This window comes from Apis laboriosa, unplaced genomic scaffold (genome assembly GCF_014066325.1).
Source record: "Apis laboriosa isolate Shangri-la unplaced genomic scaffold, ASM1406632v1 scaffold25_cov139, whole genome shotgun sequence".
Lineage (NCBI taxonomy): Eukaryota > Metazoa > Arthropoda > Insecta > Hymenoptera > Apidae > Apis > Apis laboriosa.
Genome location: NW_025222552.1, coordinates 2904757 through 2932543, shown reverse-complemented (window position 1 = coordinate 2932543; position 27787 = coordinate 2904757). Strand labels below are relative to the sequence as shown.

General features: G+C 16.8%; 1 protein-coding gene across 6 annotated transcripts in view; it reads left to right on the top strand.

Annotated features, from left to right (window-relative positions):
• The window catches only part of LOC122713573 (caskin-1), a 90223-nt gene that overhangs the window by 15103 nt on the left and 47333 nt on the right, over positions 1-27787 (top strand). The window contains exon 1 of one of the 6 annotated variants that reach the window (XM_043934149.1): positions 15832-16171. The exons of 4 other annotated variants lie outside the window; for them this stretch is intronic. In XM_043934149.1, coding sequence (XP_043790084.1) covers positions 15832-16171 — 340 coding nt within the window. Of the gene's footprint in view, positions 1-15831; positions 16172-27787 lie in introns of those variants that run through there. One more of the 6 variants, XM_043934150.1, reaches the window with a different exon arrangement.

The following is a 27787-nucleotide window of genomic DNA, read 5'->3' as shown; positions in this document are numbered from 1 at the left end:
AATAATATCATTTTTATCAATTTTCTATTTTTAACCGTTATTCTTGGATTATTTTTATTAAAAATTTTGAATATTTTTAGATGAATTTATTTGAAAATTTTCAGACTTCTGTTTAAATAATAGGTATTTATTAAAATATAAATTTCCATCATGATTGTTTATTGAATAATATTATAGATTACAAATTACATAAATTAAATTATTTTAGTATAATATATTAAACTTCGCTTGAAATCTTATATTTGTCCAAATATAGAATTTTAAAACTATAATTTTAACAATATTTAATCTTAAACGGAAAGCAACAAGAGTTGATACATATATATAATATTAAGTGTTTTTCCATATAAAATTAATAATATTTCATCTATTAAATAAAAAATCAATATAGTTATAAAAATTTTACGTAAATAAAGTAAAAATTTATATTTTCCAGCATGAAAATTTATATTTTTTAATAAAATAGTTTTAGATTAATAAAATTAAAACAATTATAATCGAACATAAAGAATATATATATATATATATATATATATATATATATATATATATATGAAGCATATATTCCTTTTTTATTGTTAATATTATTTATTAATATTATTGTTAATTATTATATAGATAATATATAATAAAAATGTATCAAATTTCTCTATATATCAATTTTCCTAGTTTCCTATATACATATAGAAGATGTTCAAAGATTTATTAATCAGCATTTTTCTTGTAAATAGATGAAAAAAAATTATAATTAAGGAGAGAAAAGTTTTTTTATTTTCCATAAATTATATAATAATGTAATTTTTTATGTTATTAATTTTCAATTAATTTTATATTTCTTTAAATTTTTGAAAAACAAAAGTCACTTTCAGTTTTTTAAATGCAATATAGAATATGTTTCTATGTTATTAAGATAAATTCATTCATATGTATGATCATAATCTTCAAATATAAGGTCAGAAATAAAGAAAAGTTTGTATGCGAATTACGTACTATTTATATTGTTTACTTGTTTATTTATTAATTTATAAATTTTTCGTTATTTATTTCGTTATTATAAAAACATAAAAATTTTATTTTATTTGACAAACATAAAAAATTTATTTTAATTTTATATTTTATATTGTGATATTCTGTACCAATTCATATAATATAACTCTGCCATTTTCTATTTATTAAACACACTTCTTTTTTCCTTAAATCGTGAAAATAAAAATTTCACATCGGATTCAAATTGAATTTTTTTTCATCGCTGAAAATCATACTTTTCCATTTCTTTTTCTAAAAAACATAATTCTGTGCAAATTTTAAATGGACTTCTTAAATATTTTTTATTTAAAGAAGATTTATTATAATTGTTATAATTTTTTGTATCTAATAAATTTGATCTGTTGCAAAATATGATGCACATTCTTTACATTTTTTGAAATTTTTGTTTCTTCAAACTTTTCTTACAAACTTAAAATTAGAAGCAATAATAGTTGTATATCGTATTCTGTTTTCCAGCATGAGATATTTGTTATTCTTTTTTTTTTTCATTCCTTAAATTTTTTAATTTTTTAAAAGATTATAATGATATGGCCTCTAATAATTTTGCGGTTTTTGTGACAGTATAATTTTTCAATCCCAACAATAAAATCCAATCAATTTCATTTTTATTTAATTGTTTTTTTCTATCCATTTTTTATTTATTTTAGAATTAAATATTATATATATAATAATAATATATAATAATAATATAAATATTATATAATACACCAATATTAGCTAATTGAAAGACTTGTTTGTTTTAAATCATTGCTGACTTATTGAAGAAAAAAATAAAAAATATATCAAATATTCGATTATTTTCCTTGATTAAAATTAGCATGAGTTTAAATTTTTTCCTCTAATTTCTTCTTTATACAAATTTAAGATTTAAAATGTTTATTTTAGAGAATACCATCTAATATAAAGTATATAAAATATACATTTTTTTCTTTTAATTACATAAAATATTCAAATATATCAAGTATTATTATTTTCTCCTGTATATTATTATCGAATTTGTTTGATTTTTATCTTATTTTAGAAAAAATAATGAATTTTTTATAAATTTCTTAATGTTTACAATATTTATATTTATGTATAACATAATATATTTCATACAAAATTTCTGTAAAATTACACATTTAATGTTGTCATTTACACCTTCTGAATTTTCTTAAGTCAGAAAACTAGTTTAGATATTTATATATTTCTATTTTTTCTTCAAAATTTAAAATGCATTTGGAACATCATTTTGCATATGATAATATGCTGTTAAAATGTAAAGTTCAAATAATTTATGTCAGAAATTTTCGGTGTTTATGATTCATTATTCAAAACAGAAATAAATCTTTATATTTTGTTTACTTTTTTTTTCTTTTTTTTTTTTCATCAAAGATTTTTCAAGAATTAAAAAATTAAATCTTTAGATTGATATTGAATATTATGTGTTATATTCTCTTTTCTAAAGTTAATGTTTTTTGTTTTTTAATAATAAATTTGCAAATTAAAAATTAAATAAAAATAAATAAAAGTAATTATTTATTTACATTGTAAATATTTATATTAATTTTCTAATCAATGAATATATATTTTTTTATTATTTATCTTTTAAAAAAATAATTTTTCATACAATTAAAAAAAAATAAATTAATACAAAACAATAAATTAAGAAAAAATTATGAAAATATTTTTATTTAATATTAATATTAATAATATTAATAAATATTAATATTTATTAATAATATTATTATAAATATTATATTTAATATTATATAAATGTTAATATATATTATATAATAATTTTATAAATTATAATATAATATTAAAATTAAATGAATTATAATAATATAAAATATATAATAATAAAATATTATTATATATTAAATATTATAAAAATATATAATAATAATAAAATATAATAAAATATATATGTATTATTGCACTAAAAAAATCATAAGAGAATAGAATAATCCTTAAATAGAAAGTTGGTTAAATTGTATTTTTAATATTTATATATATATATTTTACATTTTTATATTTTTTTTTTTATAATATATTTTATACTTTATTTTTCTTATAAGTTATTTAAAACAGATATTTTTCTTGTTATATTATTATAAAAAAGAAAAATAGTTAAAAAAAATGTTGATATTATTTATTAAAATATATATTTGTATGTATGATTACGATTTGTAAAAACTTAAATTTTTATTTTAAACGAATTCAAAAAGAAAGAGAATAATATTGATATATATATATATACATACATACGTACGTATATAATGTAAATTAATTAAACTTTATCAATTTTATAAGAAATTATATTTTCTTCTTTATAATCTTTATAAAAATTAAAGAATATTATTGTTTGGAATATCGATAATATAATCAATTGTCTAATTTTTATCTTCTTGTTTGTATTACTGAATTTACAAATTATATTTGAGTACAGATTATTAATTAAATAATAGTTAATAAAAAATAATATAAATTATGAATTTTTTTTAATATTTAATGCATATTAAAATTTTAATGGATAATAAAATTTTTATGTTAAATATATTTTGAACAAATAGTTTATGTATAAACAATTAAAATCTTCAATATTCTAAATAAATATATATAAATTTATATATGTTTATAAAATATGATAATAAGAGATCACAATTATTTGTGACATGATTATTTTCGTAGATTTTTTAATTTAAAAATTCTATGTGCTCGAAATATCAAATAACATGAGATGATGCTACGTTACTCGAAACATGATACAATGTTACCGTAATATATCTTGTTATATCTTGTTTACATTAAAGTCGGCTATAAAGCATAGCAACATCGCAAGCTTTGTAAACTTTTTCATTCTATTTAGAAACATTTGCACAATTAATTTTTTTTGTAGATTTTTCATTTATCGGTATATATATATATATATATATATATATATATATATACATGCACGCGTGTATAAAAAATATATATTAATATATTTGTTAAATAGTTATATTTTGAACAAATAGTTTATGTATAAATAAATTTGTTTAAAAGATGGAATTCATGATTTTAATGTAAACAAAGACAAAAATATTGATTAAAGTTTATTTATTAAATTATATAGTTATTTATTAAATTATAAACAATTTAAATTTGCATTAAATGAAGTGAGAATAGAGTGATAGCGATATGATAAAGACAGATGATCTTATTTTTTTTTCGTCTTATTTCATCTAATTGCAAACTTCAATTATTTATAACTTAATAAGTAAATTTTAATTGATTTTGACATTAATTGATAATTTTTGTATCAGTTTTTGTATGCTTTCTAAAATCGATTCACCAAAATATATATATATATATATATATATATATATATATATATATATATTATGTAAAATAATGTAAATTATGTGAATAAATATTTATATATAATAAAAATACTAAACATCATTAAATCTTAACGTGAAAAAAAAAATATATATATAACATTATGTGAATTTTTTAAAAACTTCATATCTCAGGAAAATTAATTGTTTTTTATCCCTGAATATGCAATAAATTTTTGAAATTATTGTATTCTTTTTGAAATAAATTCAATAACCATATTATTTAATGTTAGTTGAGATTTTAGAAGAAATGATTATATTAATCAATTATCTTTAATTCTATTTATTTTTACCTAAGAAAATTTTGTAACCATTTATTATATCTGATTCTTTCATTCTTAAATTAATATATGTAATATATGTAATATAACTTACATTAACTTATTATATTAACTTAACATAAATAATGCACGATTTTATTATGAATGTTATCTATGAGCTATCTTGTCAGTTTTGTGCACTCACATTACATATACTTCACATTACAATTTATAGATCATTTACAATGATAATTATCATTATGGTGATAATTATGTTATTTTTCTTCGATATCACGTATTAAATAAAAGAGACTAAAAAAAAAAAGTGCAAAAATACGAAATAAATATATACATATAAAACTTGATATAAAGTTTTGAAAAAATAAAAAAGAAAATTTGAGAAAAAGAGAGAGAGAGAGAGATCAAATATAATATTAATTTTATGTTTTATATTTTTTGTTTTTAACTTTGAATTATAGTTGAATAATTCTTGAAAAAGATTTTTATTAAAAGTTTTTTAAAAATTTAAAAAATTTGTCTATTATTTCAATAATTTTTATAATTAATGTCTATTATTTAATTTTATTTTTAATAATATATTTTATTAAATTATTTTTGTTAAAAATTATGAAAATTATTTTGATTATATGCACTTAATAAGAATATTAAAATAAATTTTTAATAAAATTGTTATATTTAATATGACCAATGTATTGACTTACATATATATATTTGATAGTTCTTATATTTTAAATAAAGTAAGATTTGTGTTTGGATGAAATTTTTTCTTGAAATTTTTTATTTAAATCCTTAATTTGATTCATTTTATTCATTATATTTTACAATTTTACAATTCTCTTAATTTTGTACTTTCATTTTCTATTCTGCACTTGTCATATTCAAATTCGTTAGTAATTCAATCATTTTTTAAAGCTTGAATTTCTGTAATTTTAATAATTGTTGTGGTATTATTTTGAAATATTTTGAAATATTACAGAAAAATATTATATTAATTAATTAATTTATTTTTCATTTTATATTATATTTCATATTTATTTATAATTAGTTATAATTTTTTTGTAGTATTATATTTTTATAAAATAAATTGTTATTTGATAATAAATATTCAATAACTGTGTTTTCTTTACTGTGTTTTCTTCTTTATATTCTTGTTTTTTTATTTTTTGTTTTATATTCTTATTTGATGAATTAAATTTATAAAAATGATATCAGTGTAATGTTATCATATTTACATCATATTTACCTAATTATGTATTTTTATATTTTTTATTTTTCTATTAATTTATATAAAAAATTTTTTAATTAAATTAATTTATTTTCATTTTATATTCTTTTAACTTATAAAAATTAAATCACTTGAAAAATATTTTGCATTTTATTTTTTTTGTTAATATTTTATTTTTATTTTCTTTTAATTTTAATTCAATGTTTTACTGTATTTAATATACAATATTTTTTTGAAATTATTAGATAATAATTGTTAATATAATTTAAAATTAGTTTAAAATAATATTAGTTAATAATTTAAATATTTTATTGACCATTTTTGATCTTTTAATTTTGTAATATTTTATATTTAATTACAAGAAATTCAAAAAAGATTTTTTCAATTTGGAAAATAATTATTTTTTTTTTTATCTTTGATATAAATTTTTGAAAAGTTTTATTTCAAACATAAAGATAATATAATTTTATTATCATATATTAAATAATATATATTATAATATAATATAATATTATAATATTATAATATAATATATATATTTATATATATTTATATATATTAATATTATATATTATTATTATAATATTATAATATAATATATTTTATACATAAAAATATATAAGATATGAAATTTATGTAATTATTCTTAACAGCTTGCTCAAATCTTTTAATTCATTATAAATGGATTAAAAGAAGCAATATAAATTTGATTAATTTAGTAATAATTAATTAACTAGTTTATATTACAAAATTTTTGATATGTTAAAAAATAAAATCAATTTTATGTATTATAATATATAACATGTTTTTATATTGTTTTTATTATATGATATTTATAAAAATAAAAGACTCTTAAAAATAAATTATCAAAATGATGAAAAAAGTCCATATACATACATGTCCAATTAATTTAGTTATTAAATTATAAGTATTTTAAATTTGTGTTAATGGTAGAATGAGAAAGCACAATGCGTAGCAATATTTTGCAAGGTCTCTTATAGTTGTATAAATTTTTATGAGAAGTCAATATATTGATATTCTTTTAGATATATAATTATTTTGAAATTTTATAATATGCAATGTATGCATTATGCAATTTATTATTTTTTTCCATATTAATAAAAATTTATTTCATTTAAAATTATTTACAATTTATTTTTTATAATTTCAAATATTAGTATTTTTTTATGTAATAAATGTTTATACATATTTTAAAATTATTTAATTTTATGTAATATAAATTAAATTTGATTCTTTCCATTTATGCAAAAAAATTTCTCTTATTAAATAATTAATCATATTATTTGTATTCTTTAAACATTTCATTAATAGATTAAATTATTACAAAATTAATATATAGAATAATATATAGAAATCTTTCGATGAAAAATATTGCTTTTATCACTTTGTTATATATATTATTCGTGTTATATTATATTATTTATTTTGTTTGTGATTTGTGTTTGTGATTTGAATATACAGATATTTTGTATGTAACGAAAAGAAATTTATTAATCGTAATTGCTGTTCACTTCAACTCGTTTATGTTTGTCCTTGACAAGATGTATTTTGATGTATATCTATCTTATGGAAATTATTCGATCTATGAGATTCGATTTTATCTTGTTTTGTGTATACTTTTTAGTTATTTAGTATCCTAAGGATGTTTTAACATTGATTTGTCTTTTAAATCACTTAATTTATACATTCTTATTTTTGGATAAAATCTTTTAAATTATCATTTTTTAAAAATAAGTCATATATTAAATATTACAATTTTTTGAAAATATCTAATTTTGTTAACAAAATTCTTGTATAATATTTTTAAATTTACTAAAAATCTTTATATGCTATAATATAATATTATTTAATTCTAACAGAAAATATAACAAAAAATTTTATTGTTTTTTTCATATTTTCATTTTTATTTAATCTATCATATTTTCTTTAAATATATATATATATATATATATATATATTTTATAAATAATTCTGTATTAAATTCTATAATATATTGTAATTTATAAATTTTATAAAAAATTTTAAATTATATATTAATATGACTAAAATTTTAAACTGATTGTGACAAATCTTTTTTTTTTTATCATTTCATAGATATCAGGGAATATTTTTTTTAAATGATTTATAAAAATTTCATATTTTTAATATATATCTGTTTTAAGTACACATACTATTATTTCTGTATCAGAAATACTAAAAAGTTTGTTGTATGCTATTGAAAGCATATTATAATGATAAATGTTTGATCTTGGAATAATCTTGAATTCTTCAGTAGAATTCAAAGATCATTTTTAAATAGAATTTTATACTTTTTATTACATATCATTTTATATTACATCTTATAATTTATATTGAGATATTTTAAAAACACTATTTATGCATGTATTTTTCTTTTCTTTCATTATTGAATTATTAACCTTTATGTGTCATTGTTATTAATTTTGCTGGTTTGGATATAATTATCTAATGTTATGGTCATCAAGATTGCTAGATTTTCGGTCATGCAATTCTTTTCTGTGACAATATATAAAACAAATAATTTTTCGCATTTCTATTAAGAATATAATAGAATATAAGAATATAATAGAATTATGCCTTTTTTTTTTAGATATTTCAAATATTATTTTTCTAATGTATATACACTACTATTTTTCTAATGTACACACGCACGTACGCACAGTAAAATTCTTTGATTATTGAATTTATACTTACACTGTATTTTCATTATTCTTTTAACTTTCCTCAAAATTTTTATAAAATGATATTTTTACACATTAATTTTTTTTTAGTATCTAAGTAATTATCTTAATGGGAATTCTTAATAATAATATTAGATATAAGTTTTTGCTTAGTGTTAGTAGTAATATCAGTAGTAAAAATAATTAAAGTTATGTATATTTTATTGGAAATTAAAATAATAATAAGAAATAAATAAAGAAAAGAATATAATTACATCCAATAAAGTAAAAAATAAATTTATTTTATTTAAAAAATAAAATTGTTTATAAATATTTTCTAAAATTTTGTTTGAGACAAATTTATAAATTTTCAAAGAATTTATTTATTATCAATTTCTTAATTCTATTTATCAATTTATTATCAGTAATTTTATTAATTCTATTTTATAAGATCTATATTTCTTTTTTTATTTATATGATTATAAAACAAAAATAAAACTCAGTTTAACCTCCGTAGTGAGACAATAGCCAATAGAATCACATATAAAATACATGTAATCCACTTATATTTATTGTATTATTTAGTTCAATTTAATATGATATCATATGATTTTATATTATTCTATTATTTTAATTTCTTTCTTTTTTAAAATCATTTGAATAAAATATAGAAAAAATGTACATGTATATGAATATTAGAAAAATCATTAATTAAATTTTTATATACATATACTGAATATATTGAATTGTAATAAATATTCTATATATATATAAATATTAATAGTTTATAAAGTTTATATATATAAATATCAATATTTTATAAAGTATATAAAAATAACACTGCTATTAATTAATAATTCAATAGAAAATAAATTTTTGTCAGATAAACAATTTTTTATTTATATATAAAATTTTTAAAGATTAGAGATATTCATATAATTTTATTTTTGAAAAATTCGTGTAAAAGTATATTAAATATAATTGAAATTATGAACTATGTCTTTATTTAATTTATATTAATCTAAATATATTTTATTTAATAAATTATAGAGATAAATATGTAATAAATAAATATTATATATATATAATAATAAATTATTTTTTATAAAGAAAATAATATATATATATATAGGATGCCTCAAAAATATTGAACATCCGAACACTGGAGATTCCTAAGATGAGAATTTTAAGCAACATTTTTCTTTGCAAAAGCTTTTATTATGATTTTGTTAACGAGTTATTAATAAAAAACATTGGTTAATTACAGAACACTATATATAGTCTAATTGACTCGCAATAGTAGCGTCGGTTAAATAGCGTGTCACCGACACGAACAAATCCAAGCAATATATATCTTAGAAAGTATGTTGAATATGAATATAAACATTTTTTCATTGATAAAAAATTAAGTCGAATTATTTTATAAAAAAATCTATTATATAAAATAATCTATAAAATAATATTCAATACATTTTTTTCAATATATGTTGCTTAGACTTGTTTGTGCTCAGTCGTCGACATAAATCAATACTATTGTTATGACTCAATTAAACTGTACACTTCATTATTGGTCAATGTTTTTTCATTAATATATATATATTTATTGCAAAAAATAATAATAGTATATTTAATAGATATATTATAATACATAATAAAACCAAAATTGGATATCTTGTAAAAATAATATATTTGTATTATAAATAAATATTATTATTATAAATAAATAAGAATATATGTAGAAAAGAATAAAAAATGACTTTAAACTTTAAAATTGCACTTCTTTAATTACATAATTTTTAAAACGCACTTTATGTTTGATTATTTTTTTCAATTTAATAAATTGAATTAAATAAAATATTAAATATCAAATCGTTAATTTTAAAAAATTAATATCCAAGATCTTTTATTACTTATTTCAATAATATTTATTTTATTTTATTTTATTTTATTTTATTTTATTTATTTCATTTATATATTATTTGTATATTTATTTTTAATTAAAATTTGATTTGTACATGAAGGCAATCTTCAATCTATTAATCTTTATTATATCTTTCCAAAGGATTTTAATTAAGGGTTTTAATTATCACAATTTATAATATTTAATTAAATCACAAACGAATTATATTACATCTGTAAATAAAGTGAAAAGCATAAAAAAACAATTTTTATTTTATATGTATGTATATATAAATGTAAATAATATTTAATGTTTGTATCTAATCTAAAAAATATTAGTTTAAATGGAATTAATAAGAAATTTTAATTATATTTATAACTTTTATAAAAATCTGTTATATAGTTATTTGTTAATAATTTGTTAATAGTTTGTTAAATATTTTAATGATTTAAAACACGATTTAAATAAATATCTACGCTTTTTTACCCTTACGTTTATTTATATCTATATATATAATACATATAATAGATGTAATAGATATAATAGATAGTAATAAGTAGTACGAAATTTAGTTATAATAAATAATATTTTTATCAATGTTATTACTTTTTAGATCTAATTTTTTTTTACACCTAATATTTGTATTTATTTTTTATTATGTATTAACGAATTTTTTATTTTGATATCAATTCATATTATTTCTTTATATTTAATATTTATGATTTAATATTTTTGAAATATTTAAAAAGAAATCACAAATGATTTTCATCATTTCATTATTATTTTTATATTATTTTTTTATTATTTTTTACATTCATTGTAAAAAACTATAATGCAGTTACGAGAAATTTATTTCATCATTGTAATATTGAAAAAAAATGGTAGAGTCCAGATCTTTCTTTAACAAAACTTGTATTCATGAATTTTCTTTCTTTTGACGACAGTTTTGTCTCAAATATTGAATTTTCCAATGATTATAAGCATATATTTATTTTTTTTTTGTCTTATCGAATTCGTATTATCATTGCAATGATTTTCAAAGAAGTTTATAATAATAAAAAATAATAATAAATATGTTTTATGAAAATTAAAAATTTATATTAATCGGGCATTAAAGATTAGGCATTTTTTGAAATTAAAATAATAAATAAAAAGATTTCAAATATATTATAAATTTCAAATATATTTAAAAAAGATGTTTGCAAATAAATTCTAAAATATTATTTAAAAAATAAATTATTTTCAAATGATTTGTCATTAAATATTTCATTATTATAAATTATACAATTATAATTTATTTTAAATGATAATAGATAATAAAAAAATAAGAAATAAAATTAAAAAATAATAAAATATCTATGTATATTTCTAAAAATAAAATATTAAATAAATATTAAAATAATTTATTTTAAAGTATATATATTAATTCAAATAAATATTATTTCCAATAATAGATAAAGAAACTTTAAAAATTTTATTCAAGTAATTAAATAAATAAAAATTTATTTCAATAATGATCATTCTAATTATGATGTTTTACGTTATCAATATTTTATTATTTAAATATGTTTAACAATTTTTTGTATTTGAGTGAATTTACTCAATTTAATTTAATACGAGATCATTAATTAATAATTGAAAGTGTTTCTTTTTTATCAATTTTATAATAATAGATTAAATTTAAAATAAATAAATATCATTATATTTTTAATATGAATACATCAGAGTTGGACATTAATTCATTGAAAAAATAATTAGTTAAAAATTTCGAATAAATTATTTATTAAAATGCTTAAATAATATCTAAAAAATTAATCGATTCATAAAAAATTAATCGATTTGCTTTTCTATAATCACGGCCGTTTGGGATTACAATTATTTGTATTTGTTATTATCATTGTTAAACATTTCGAACAATAAATTATTAAAATAACTTATCCAAATAACTTTATTCATAATTTTAACTATTAAATTTTGTCATCAGTAAAATATAATAAATTGCAACGTGAAATTTTATCAATTTATTACATATTTACATTTTACAGAGATTTGCAATCAGTATCATTTAAAACAATTTTTTCAATGAAGTTTTTTACAAATTACAAAAATAATAATTTTTCGATTTTTTTCTTTATAGTGTTTGAGATATAAAAAATAATCTTTGATGCTTTCAAAATTGAAAAATAAAATCTAGTGTATTATCGAGATCTATATTAGGTCTATATAGGTCTAGATTAGGTTTATATATATGTTTATTATCATTATTAGATATTGAGTCTGATTTAACTTCTGGAAAATTTCAAATTAACTATATTAATAATTTTGGCTATGTATTTTGTATGTTATAATTTTACATATTTTTAGTATCTATGTAAGTTATTAATATAATTGTAAGATATATTAATATTTGATATTGTTTTATAGAAAAATTCTAGAGATTAAAATAAATATAAAAATTAGATTGGTGTAATAAAGATGTATAAAAAATTAGATTTGATTTATTTATGAAGTTATAAATAGACTACATATTAATATAAAATAAAATTTTCATCAACACGAATAAAGAAATAGAACTTAAATAGAAATTTTTGTTTAAATATCATAATATGTATTTTGAATATTTTAAACTTTTTTTTAATATATAATATGTATTCTGTAGATTTTACACATTCAAATTTTTCATAAATGCATAAACATCCATAGTCTAGATAATTGATATTTATATTAAAGTAATAGATTTTGTTAAAGAAAGACAGAAATAAATTGAAACCATTGTGTATTTTGTTTCATCTAATGTGATCGGAAAATTGTCTTCAAATTTCTTTTTTTAATTTTTTAATATTGTACATATATCAAAATTAATCTATAATACAGTGCTGATATAATTGATATTCCAATTTTAAATTAATAATAGTTCTGTACATACTACATATATCAATGTGATTGATTCTGTTAATCTAAGAATTTTGATCTAGTATCGAAAAAAAATATATATAAATATATATATAAAAAAAAAGAAATATCAAAAGAAATTCTTTTTGATATCTGATTAAAGAATATTGATATATTTAACCTAATACCTAATACAAATATTGATTAATATTTAATCGATATTTACATAAAATATCGATATTATAAACTATGATTAAGCTACTAAACTATGATAAGCTTACATATATAAGTCATACATATATATGTATATAAATCATTTTACTTGTGTTTAGATTTTGATCGAATCATAAATAGTAATGTTTAGTTTGCTCATGATAGAAGAATTAGTTGTGTCAAAAATTGGCAACTTATGCGATTCTTGCAGGAAAAGAAATAATAAATCAAAAATATTCATTAGTATCAATATTGTTCATTAGTATCAATTATATGTTTGTAAAATACCAAAAATTTTGAAATTGATTTTTTTTTATTTAATTTGAAGTAAATTGTAAAGTAAAAAAATCAAATAAATAACAGTATTCGAATTTTAATTTTCTTTCGAATTTAGAAAGTTCAATAAGCATTTTTTATAAATTTTAATCTGTTGAATATGAATCTGTTTTTCCCAGAATCTATAGTTGAAAAAGCTATTTTTAAAAAAATTGCAATTTTTTAATTTTGGAAATGTTTTGTAATAATTAGTTATTTATTATTCAATTTATATATAAATATAAATCTCTCTAAATCGCTTTATAAATATTATCTATTTTATTTTTGTCTGTGTAAATTATATATACATTATTTTTGGGAAATATTTAATATTAAATCGGAGGAGAATTATCGAATTTTTTCAAACTTTCAACCTTTGTATGTATAAAATAATGTATAAAATAAAATATATATAAAAATTTATATATAATATTGTATATAATTTATATATTATATATAAAATATCTAAAAATAAAAAAATTGTTTCATATATAATTCATTATGATCTACATACACAATATATATAAATATATAGAATTAATAAAATTATTATTGGTTTTGATAACAATAATTTATTAATTGAATTCGCATATATGAATATTTTTATAAGCAACTATATATATATATATATATATATATATATATATATATCAAATTTTATATAAAATTTCTTATATGAAAGTAAAAGAAAATACAAGTAGAACAACATATTATTTTACATTATTTCTTATTTTTCGTACCATAAATTTTAAAAAATTGAAGTTAAAATATAATGTAATATATAGTAGTAAAAATAGATAAATATTTTTCTATTTTCGCTAGTTCTACACACACACATATACGCGCGCGCGCACAAAATTTCTTATCTCATAAATTTAGTGTAATATTATTGTCTACTTCGTTCTCTCTGACCTATTTTATGTATCATCATGTCACATGTTACTGTAGTATTCAATATATTATTTTTTTTTTATTTTTCTTTTCTGATTATTTTTTTTTAACAAATTCTAAATTATATGTAATTCTAAATTTGATTTGTTCGATTTAGTGCTTTTAGATCGAAATATTTTTATGTTAAAAATTATTTCACGTGTCGTGTTTTTCGAAATCTCTGCTTGGAAACATTACTGAGGGCGGTCTACGCCGTTCTCCGGAAACTTGTTCACCCACCTTCGACCTCGCCTCTTTGCATTCGCCACACCAATGATTTCATTGGTGTCGCCAACTGAAACCTGTATCTAACATGGATCGTTTCTGACAGTCTTATCCGGTTATCTTCATCGTTTACTTCGCAGTATTTCATGAGCGCGTATATATTTTAAAAATTCGCATAAATTAATGATGATTTATTAAATCCGTGGATTTTTTTATCGATAAGTGAATAATCTAATTTATTCGAAAAAAATATGTCATATATAATATTTAAATTTCATAATCATAAAAAATCATAGAATCAATAAGTTTAACTTAAAAAAGTGATCGAAATTTTATTTAATTCGAAAGAAGAACATTAATTTTCTTAATATTTTATTAGTGCAAATATATTACAATGTTTTCAAAGATTACAAAAATTATTAAAAATTATATTATTATTTGAAATAATCATAATGATTTATTTATATTTTCGTGATTATAAGTTCGTGATTATAATTATCATAATATCTCTTACATTTCTTTTGAAATTTAAGAAATTAATAAATATGAAAATTCTTAAATTATTTTTATATTTACATATTGTCAAAATAATTTTTTATGCTACATAAAAATTATAATAGTAATAAATTTTTGGTTAATAAACATAATAATATTAGGGTAAGAAGGACAGATAAAAATTGCACTCAATATAAAAAATCAATGAACTATCGATTTAACAAAATAAATTCTATTATAATTATAAATGGCGATCACTGCTGTCACGAGCTGCTTGGGTCCTCCGCCTTTACCACCTGGCAAACGATTTCTTCAAAAATCTTCGAAAAAATTATCATCGACTTATAGAAGCTTTCGTGATCCAGCGGTCGAATCCTGGATTCCAAGTGGTGTTTTCGAAATGTCAAAGACGAAAGTTTATCCGCGAGAACGTAATCCGATGATTTGCACAATAAGCAATGGGATTTTATTTAGAAGTTGTTCTGAGGGTAATCTAAATACTCACAAAACGAGTGCAGTATTATCTGCTACTCCTCTTGATAAGTGCATCCAGGCGATTTATGGCAGTTGGAAGAATCTCATGCATCGTAAGTGCAACTTTCTAACGATTGTTCGATTAGTCATAATTTGAAAATAGATTGAGTAAATTACATGACAAGTTGATCGTTCGGATCGTTATAATGTAACGAAACACTGCTATTACGAGTGAACTTTTTTATCAAATATTTCGAAACAGATTATAACAAATTATAACAGATTATAACAGAATAATAACGAAATTTATCAATGAAAATTTGATAGGAAAGATATTGTTCTACTTTAATGAACAAGAAATAAAATTTTTATGTTCATGTTATTTCTAAATTGTTTAAATTTAATTAATTTATTAAAAAAAATATATATTTTATATTTAATATTTTTATATATATGTATATATTTTTAACATTTTTTTCTCCATATGTTTTTTATTTTTGCTAATTTGATTTTTTTTTTTAAGAAAAATTATATAATTACGAAACATTCTGAAATGAAATAAAATTTGCGTAAAATTATATTTAATTAGAAAGATTTAATTTATTATTTTTAATTTCTGAAATTTTAAATAGGTAAATTTGAATTCTCTAATCCTCCAAAATTGAATATTTTGCATGTAATTATTTTTTTCATCAAAAATTTTTTTTTTTTAAATTTTAAAATATTATTAAAATTTTTTTTAATTTATTTTATATAATATTATAATTATATATTAAATTAAATATTATAAAATATTATAATATTTTATATAATATTATAATTTTATATAATACTTAAAGTTTTTTAGTTATTTGGAAATGTGTAAAAAATATGGAAATATTTTTATTTAAAAAATTTAATAAATAAACTTATAAATTATTGTCTGCTATTTTTTGAATTAGAAATTAGATGAAATGAATTATAATACAAAATTCTACGAATGGAAAACTTGTTATGAATTTAATTATATATGTAAATTTTTACATAGCATTACGTATATATATACATATATATTAAAAAGTATAAAAAGTTTGTTAAGTTTTTTTACTTTTACAACATCTTGAAAATATTTAACTATTGATTTTTTTCAAATGAAATTTTAATATCAATTACTTGTATTTCCTTAAGATCTATATGTTTGATATTTTCTGATTGTAAATTAAAATAGGTTGTCTTTTACATAATCGTATGAATATGAAATTGCATCATTCATGAAAAGTGTAAAATCAATTCGTTCCACTCAATTGTATTATAATTATAGAATTTAAAATCATAAAGTTTTTTATATGACATCATCAGAATTATTTGAGTTGAATAGAATGATATCTAACATAAATCTATTATTTAAATGAATTAAAAGCAATTTTCAGATTAATTTTTTTTTATGAAGTATAAATTATATTATATTTATATGAATATAAATATATATTTTTTATTTTTTATTAACTAATGAAAATATTTCAAACTTTATTTTTATTTCAAATCTTATTTATATTTTTCAAATTTTTTAAACTTTATTTATTATTTATTAAAAATTATAAATAACATATATATATTATTAATTTTAATAATAAATAATATTATAAAACAAATAATATAAAAATAATGTAAAACAATATATAAAGAATTAACAAAATATAAATTGAGTTGAATATTATACTAAAAGTTTTCTCTTCCTTTTCCTCTCCCTCCCTCTTTCCCCCCCTCTCTCTCCTCTTCTTTCCTCTCTCTCGCGTGCGTTTATGTTTGCGTTAGCGTGTTTAAAATAATATAAATACATTCATTAAACGTTTATTTCATTATCTTCTATATTTATTATTTTATTTAAAAAATAAAATATTTTGAAGAGATTATTAATTGTGAAAATAATATAATTTAGAGCATAATAATGTTTTATATGTAAGTATGTATCAATACTACAATACAAAAGATACAAATAGTATTTAATTGCATCGGAAATATAATCTGTTATAATTAATTCCAGAAATTAATTCTTGTTTTTTTCTTTGCAAATGGTTTCTATAATTTTATTTTTTTAATAATATTCAATACTTCATCATTTTATTTATATTTATATAGAATGCTTTTCTAAAAATAACGATATGATAAAAATGAAAAAAAATTGAATATATATGGGAAAAAAATTTAGTTTTTAATTAAAAATATTCGTATATCATTTATTAGATATTTTTGAAATCGTTTAATATTTATGAATTTATTTTTGACATAGTTCATTCTCTTATATGTGAATAATCTAATGTGTTGTAATTTTTTTCTAATTATCTTGTTCTATTTAAAAATGAAAATTTTATTTTAATTAATATTAAATGAAATTTTATATTTTAAAATAATATTCTGAAATATTCTAAAATAAAAAATTACATTTAATATTTTTAAAGATATATTTTAATATTATGTATGTGAGTTCAAAGATTTTAAGTATTAAAGATTTTAAAAATGTGCGTGCGCATCTAAAGATTTTATTATTAAAAATATTAAATTTTTATTGGAATATTTTTACAAATTTTCATTAAAAGATTTTCTGATATATAAAATATTTTCTTTTAAATCATAATAATTGTAAGACATCATTTTCGGTAAATAGAAAAACAATGCTTGAAAATATTAATCAATAATATCTTTGTTTGTCTTGTTAGAATACATATTGAATATATATGCAATGTAATTTATATTGAGATTGTGAAATTTTTAAATAAAAATTACTATATAATTTTCTTCTTTTATAAGTACAGAATATTTTTTATAAGTACACAATATTTTATTCAAATATAAAAAATTTTTATATTTTAACATTAAAATTCATATTTTTTATTTGTCATAAAACTTAGTTTTTCTCTTTTTATAATTAGTTATAATTAAAATATTAAAAGAAATTTTATAGATTATGAATTAAATATCTTCATATTTTATTTTTAGTTAATGGATATCATTGTTTATTATAAAATATTAAAAAATAAAAGCAAACGTATTTTAATATATTTTGATGTTTTAAAATATTATATTTGTATTATATTTGTATATTGTTTCGAAATGGACGAAAATAATCAAATATAGAATAACATTTTGTTTTTCGAATATCATTCTTATAAATTATTTGTAAAATATTATATATGTCATTGTAAAAGATTTTTATTTAATTTTTTAATTTCAGTTTAGAATAATTAAAAATTTTTAATATTATAAATACTTATTATAAACAATCAAATTAATAAATAATATTAATGAAATATAAATTATTAAATAATAAAATATGAAACACTGACAATAGATATAATATTTTCATAAAAAAAAAAAATAAAAAATTGTGTTTTCTATTTTTTATATTTTTATATTTTTAAATTTTTATATCTTTAAATATGAAATATATACAGGTTTAAATTTTGATCAAATGTAGAGATATGTAGAGATTCAGCCAATATAATGCAAGCAAGCGCAAAGCGATCATTTCGCTTAAGAGATATGAGAATCCCAGTGTTACGCTTAACTTTGAATCCACTTCACATGATTATAACAATTGAGTTAACAAGTAAGATTAGAACAATAGAACCCACAAATTACTATTAAAAGAGCTATTATCTTGAATAATTTATTTTAATATAAAAATATTTCCTATAAATGAAATTTTATATTTTGTATTTTTAAAAATATATATCAAATATTTTAATATTTTTATTTATAATATAAATGTGAATAGTAAAAATATAAATATAATTGCAAGGATTATGAATATTTGATAAAATAAATATTTCAAAAATAAATTTTTTCAATATAAACATTTTCCAATATACAAGAAATTGATGAAAAAAATTAAAATATAAATATTATAAATCGAAAATATAAAATAAAATCTTTTTATTTTCAAATATTAATTTGAAAATTTGAATTTGAAAATTTGTCAAATATATACGAATTTGTTAATTTCCGACTGCATAAAAATAAATAATTAACAAAATTATTTATATTTATTTTTTTTTGTATTATAGCCAATATAGTTTTAATGTAAGTTTTAATGTATACTAATGAAGATTAAGTTTTAATTATTAATTAAAATTAATTAATTATTAATTAATTAAAATTAAATTAAAAAATTAAATATATGTATTACATTATAAATAATTAAAATTATCGGAAAAATGATTCGAAATGAAAATTTGTAATAATTTTATTTATTAATTTAATTTTTTTCTTATATTGAGAAAAATAAAAATTATAACGAAAAAAAAAATTCTTTTTATAATAAATATATAGTGAAAAAAGTATTGTTTCTAACTAAAAAATTAAAGTTGTTCAGTTAATATAATTTTAATTAATCATTTTATTTAATAATTTTATGAATAATTTTAATATTTTGTGTTTTTAATAAAATTTATAAAAATCTAAATTTAATTACAAATTCTATTAATTATAAATATATTCTGTATATAGATATAGTAATAATTTATATTAACTATATATAACATTTTGTAATTTTTTAAGATTTTATAAAGTATTTATATATTGTATAAGTGAATCTTGTATTTAGGATTTATATATTCTTGATAAATTGAACATTGTCTTTAAAAAAAGTCTTTGTACTTTTATGGCCAAGCAATTTTTCCGATATGAATGCAATATTTAAAGTTTACTTAAAAAATATTTCTTTATGTTAAATTGTAAATACCATTAAATGATTTAAACAAAAAATTTTTGGATATTCATTGTTTGACAAATTATTTAAAAATATAATATTATTTAAAAATATATATATTATTAATTATTATTAATTATATATATTATATATACATGTATATTTTAGTAATGAGTAGATAATTATTTGATAAGGATCTGTAAAAAAAAGATTTATATTAATAGCAAAAAAATATATTCTCAATATTAATCAATATTATTAATTAGTTTGAAATTTATCATCATTTATTATTATTATCATTTATTAGAAGAATAAATTTTCAAAAATCTTCTTATGAATTTCGTTCTCAAAAGAATCAGATTAAATATCAAGAACAATAAAAGATGAATTTATATGAAATGTTATGTTTTTACAATATATGTATAGTTTGATATAAATTTTATATCAGAAAGCAAATCATTCTATCAAAAAATATCATTCTATCAAAAAAATGAATATAGGCTTATATTTAATTAGATATCATATCTTCGTTGCATTTATCGAAAAATTTATCGCTTCTCTCGACTAACTTACAATTGATAAATTTTTTTGAAAATAATTTTTATTCTCGTTGCTTAACATGTTCATTTTGTTCTTTTCTGTAATCTTTGATATTTTAATAATAAGTGATGCTGAATTCAATGATCACAAAATTAGATTTTTTCATATATTAATTTAATTATTATTGATAATAATTTAATTATTCTTGATAATTTTTATTTAAATATCTTATAGCAAGCTATGAATTATCTTGTTTAAAGTTGCATTGTTTATTATACATATAAAAAAATAACTACATATTTTCGTTTTATTAATGTTTCAGATATTTAAAATGTACTTAGTTCGAAATATAAATAATATAATAAAAATTTTTGAATAAATAAATAAGTAACTGCAAATATATATTGTATTTAAATATAAATTTAATTGTAATAAGAAGAATTTTAGTAAGAAAATAGTCTAAATAGGCTAACAGTTTATTTCAAAATTTTTTTTAAATTTGTTTAATTTAAGATTTTTAAGATATGAAATTTCAATATATATTAAAAATATGTTTATTTTATAATATAATATCAAAATAAGTTATAACAACAAACAAAGTTATAAAAAAAATAATGTATATTGCAAATTATATATTTAAAAAAATATATTTAAAATAATAATAAAAGAAAAAATCTTCATTTTTAGCAATGTGATCTAAATAAAGGTTATTTATAATAATTTAAATGTTTGAATTTTTTTATTTCTTCATTATTAAAAATTAACTTCTTCATTGTTAAAAATTTTCTATAAATATTTTATTAAATGACTAAAGCTTATACATTGAAGAAAAGAAATTATTATATTATATGGTTTGTTCTACACATATTGATTATATCAATATTTCGAATATGATTATAACATCCATCCAAGATCAGTAAAACTGATCTTTTTTTAAAATCGATCTTTTCATTAAAATGAGTAAACCATTCAGTAAAAAGACTTTCAACTTATTTAGAAGAGTAAGCTTCGCTAATCAAACTTCAAAAACATTTTTTCATTTATAATAAAAAATATTAATATTTGGTTCATATTCTTTCAAGAAAATAATTAAAAGAAGAACAAAATGTTCAGAATATAAATACTCATATAGATAATTATTGTAGAATTTTATTCTATAGAATATAAAATTATTTGTAATTTTAATAACTTTTATTTTTTCTTCCTATGAGAGATTTTATTTTAAATAATCGAAATAATAATTTCATCAATATTTTCATTATTCATTATTCAGGAAGAATTCGAATATATTTTTTGTATATTTCAAAGTATACAAAATATTAAAAAAATTTTATACATTCTTTTTGTTAAATTCTAATATCCTTGCAAAAGATTTTATATGATTTGCGAATAAATAAATGATTGTTATATTAATTAAAAAAAAATCTACTCTTGATTTTATTACTTATAAGAGATTTCAAAAGTATTTTGAAGAGATTATGTTGAATTAAAAAGTATTAATCGATAATCGATTTCTTCGATTTCTTTATCCGAATAGGATTTTCTTTTTAATTTAATGTCAATTGATCAAGGAATAAGATTTTTTATTTAAATTTGAAATATTATATGAAGTATACTAAAACATTTCGATCTTTAGAATCTCTTTACGGCTATAATAGCTTTTTTTTACTTTTTTATAATATTCCTAATTAATTAGTTTAGTTTTGTAGATTATTATTAAAACAAATTTACCTGAAAAATGTTTTAAAATAGCTAAATCAGAGAAATAATATGTTTTGCAACACAATTCTAATTAAAAATATCGAAAAAATTTAAAAATTTTCATGTTTTCCATATAATTTCATCATATAATTTTTTTTATTCATAAAGTATATATTATATATTATATATATATTTATTATAATTTCATTTTATTATTTCTTTGAATAAAATATTTAACATAATGTTAATATATAATTTGATGTTTCAATTAGTCAATATTTAGACTAGGAATATCGAATGATAATATGCATAATATGAATTTTTTAATATATTATTAAATTATTTATTTCTTTAGAGAAAAAAAATAATCGAGTCTATTGCCTTTATTATTAAATACAAAATTAAATTTATGAAATTTTGTTAATGATTTGCATATTATTTTAATATATAAAAATTCAAAAATTTCAAAGATTTTTTAATTACTATCCATCTTCTATATCTATTTTCATTATTATATTCAGATAAAAATTTAATGTTCTCTTTAGAATTTAGATACATATTTAGTAATTTTCTAAAACTAATTTTCAAATAAAGAAGTTTTATTTCAAATAAAATTTTTAAACAAAAAATTTTATTTTATATTTTCGATTTATCTGTGTATATAAATAAGCATATATATATTTAAATATTATTTAGTATTATCCGCTAGTATTATGCGCTATATTTGTTATATATATTCAATTTGTTAAAATAAAAATTTAAATTTATATATATTATTAGAGATATAACGTTATGTATTGAAATTTCCATACATTATATAAGTATACAGTATGTAACTATTTAAATATAACTAGTATATAGTATATAACTATTTTTATAAATATTGCGTGATGTGTCTTAGATTTGCTTATACCTTCATAATAGAATCACTCACTGACATCCTTGAATTCATTACATATAAAACTCTTATCCCCCCCCCCCCCAAATAATTGTTTGCGAAACAATAACAATATTTGGGCAAAGAGTACTTTCAATAATCCCAGTGATTGAAGTTTTTAATTTTAATCGCAAATGCCCAATTCCTTAACTGTTCTTTATCGATTAACTACTGATTCTTTGATCGAATCACTAGCCCTTGTTTTTTGCCATTTATTCCATAAATAATTCTGCATATCTTTATCATGAATGGTGACAGTTTGAAAATAGAACATGAAAGGTAATCATGATAAGATCATGGAAAAGGATAGGATCATGCATAGGATCACGACCCCCAAAAAACTAATTAATATATTTTTTAATGGAACATTCACGATTTTATAATATTAACTTCTGTTAATAGTTGGCGTTCAAAACCGTAATCGATACATTTTTTGTTTTAAGATGATTTTAGTAATATAATCTATCCTTATAATCTGATCGGCAGAATTTAAAAAGTTTACAATCTCAAAAAATGACTGTCATAAATAGTAAAAATCGAAATCTCAACAATAATTAATTAGTTACTAAATCACAAATTAAGACAATAGGTCAAATTCAATTTAGTTTATAGATCTGTCGACAACGATTATTACTGAATAATTGCTTTTATATTACAGTTTCATCAATATTGCTTTATTCGTCATCAATTGCGTCATTAAATTGGTTTTAATTAGTTATAATTGTTTCAATATTTTGTCATGAAACATATGAATAATTACGAACAATATTATAATTAAAAACTGAATATAAGAGAAATTAAAAAATAAATAATATATATTTATTTGCATATAAATCTGTTGAAAAAATAACAATTTTATTTATATAATAGAAATACAATTTCTTCGGAATAACTAGATAGATTTTATAGTACACACATTATATACATCCATATACAGAGAATATACATCCATATAACTAGATTAATCTTGTATATTATAATATAGTATAATATTATTAATATATATCTTGTATAAATAATATAATATATAATAATATATATTACAAAAGAATTCAAATATTATTTTTACAAGAATAATGATTGAATTTACAAGATAATGTCATAATTTTTGATTGTTATTTTTTTTATGTGAATAAAATTATATAACATTTTTATATCATATATATATATATATATATATCATGCAAAAGATAAACTAAATATACAGATTTCTGATTAATTAAACAATTAGAAAAATCAGTTTATTATTTTTATTAGTTTTGTTAAAAATTAAATAAAAATATACATCAGTTTAAAGCCTTTATTTCTCCCTACTCGCACGAGATATATATTGTATAATTATCATTTCGTCGTTTCATGAGACCGTTGGATATACAGATCCTCAGATCTTGTTAGAATGACAATAATATTCATATTTCATTTATGTATTTAATACATACATACCACATTTTTTTATATGTATACACATTTTATGTTTATATTATTTTATATTGTATAAATTATTATATTTTTGATTTGCATTTACACAGAATATATTGGATTTTAAAGAATTAATTTTGGAGACTAAAAAGGAAGTTAGTATACAAAACTATTAGTTAAAGTTTATTTATTAAAATTAAAAGTTTATTTATTAAAATATTGAATGATAAAATATTGAAAATTAAAAATTATAGATAATAGAAATTGCAGTGCATTAGATAAAATGAGATGAAGATAAAATGAAATAATTTGTCATATTATAGCTTTGTCATATTATATTCATCTAAGTTATTATCTAAAGCAAATTAAAAATTTCTGTATATTTCTGAGTTTTTGATCTTTGAAATTGATACTTTAAAGTGTCCCATAAATATATTAATAGTCTATACAAAATAAATATATTTTATTATTATTATGTCATTTAAATTTATAAATATTATATATGGATGTTATATATGCATATGTGTATAATGTAATATACGTACAGTGAATCTTAGTAATTATATCAAAAAGAAAATGCATTTATATTATATGTACAAAAATAAATTGAAAATATAGGACTAAAATTATTTTATATGAAGCTTTATCTTTAAGCAAATTAAAATCCTTGAAAATTTATTTAGTTCTTTAACTTGTGAATGTAATTATCAGTTAGATACTAATGAAAAATTGGCAAAAATATTTCAAATTCTAAGTGCGAAAATAAATCAAAAATATTAAAAAAAAAGATCTCCTCTATAGATTCTAATTTTAATATAATTAATTAAACAATAGGCAATTCAATGTTTATTATATAAATGATATAGGAGCAAATGTAGAAGAAAAAAATAAAGTATTTTGAATGGATGTAATAAATTTTAATAATTTTTATTGTATATATTTTTTCTCATTCTTAAATATATTTATTTTCATAAGAGTAATAATTTATTATTGATTATCATAACCAATCGAAAATTCACGTTATTTTATGACTTCTAAAATGAAGCGTCAAACAAAAAAATTTTATTTTATATTTTTGATTTATTTTTCTTTAATTTATTTTTTTATATAAAATCATTTTTTATTATTTCATGATTATTAATAAATATTTAATTATAAATTATATATTTATAATTAATAATTATAAATATTTCAAACTATAGTATTTTTTATAAATATTCTTTCACAAAATTAAGAAATCGCTAAATTTATAAAAATAATTTACATTTGAATTATGCTATAGACATAAACAAATAATATATAACAATCAATCTAATTCATTTAAATAGTTATATTCTATATTTTTATATTTTATTATTGAATTTTTCTAAAAATACTTTTATATTATAAAATAGAATGGAAAATCAAAAATAGTTGTTAGTATTTTAAAATGATTTAAAATATTATATATATTTAAATAAGATGAATCTTTCGATCTATAATCTCATGGATTGTGATAATTTTTAAAATATATATACAATTATAGAGAAAGATTGTTAACAACATTTTTCTACATACTATTATATATAATTGTTCTTGGTTTTTGAGGTATTTACAAGAAATGATTGCTATTATTATTGAAATATGGAAATACTTAATATTTATCCATTAAGAGTTTGAGCATTTTATAAATTTTCGAACTTGAAGATGAAAATAAAATATGAACAATATAGTCTAAAATTATAATGATTGAAATATTAACAATAAATATCAAATATGAAATATATATTTCGAGTCACCGATCATGCTGTGTAATAAGTGATCTTCATATCTCATACACGCTGCTGTGGATATGTATAGGCGAAATTTTATGCAATAGTGGTACTTTTTTGTAAATATTTCAAAAACTAAAAATTGATTGATCTATAGAAAAAAAATTGTTTAAAATATTATCTTTTGTAACATATCCAAAAATCATACATTGGTTTAATATTAAATAATTTTACAAATTTTATATTTTCCATACAATTTTAATCATTAATTATTTTCCATATTTGTATGAGGAAAATTTTTTTTGCAATAATTTTTAAAAATTGTCATATCAGTTTTTAAAAATTTTAATTTTAATTGCCATTTTATTACATTATAAATGAAAAGTGAGTTGCTAGAATTAAAATAATCCAAAACGATAGTTTATATTATTAAACTTCTATCATTATATTAAACTTCTATCTATGAATAATATATGTTTAATATTCGCTTCAAAATAAATTAAACATAAATTAAAATCGACTATTATACGATATTTTTTTTGAAATTATATCAGTTCAAAAATTAAAAATTTTTTGGCAGTATTAAGAGATTATTTGAAATAATAGTCTATCTATTAAAGTTGTTATTTAAAATTAAAATTTTCTTTATAAAATTGCGATATTTACGAAACATAAAAAAAATTTTTACTTCCAG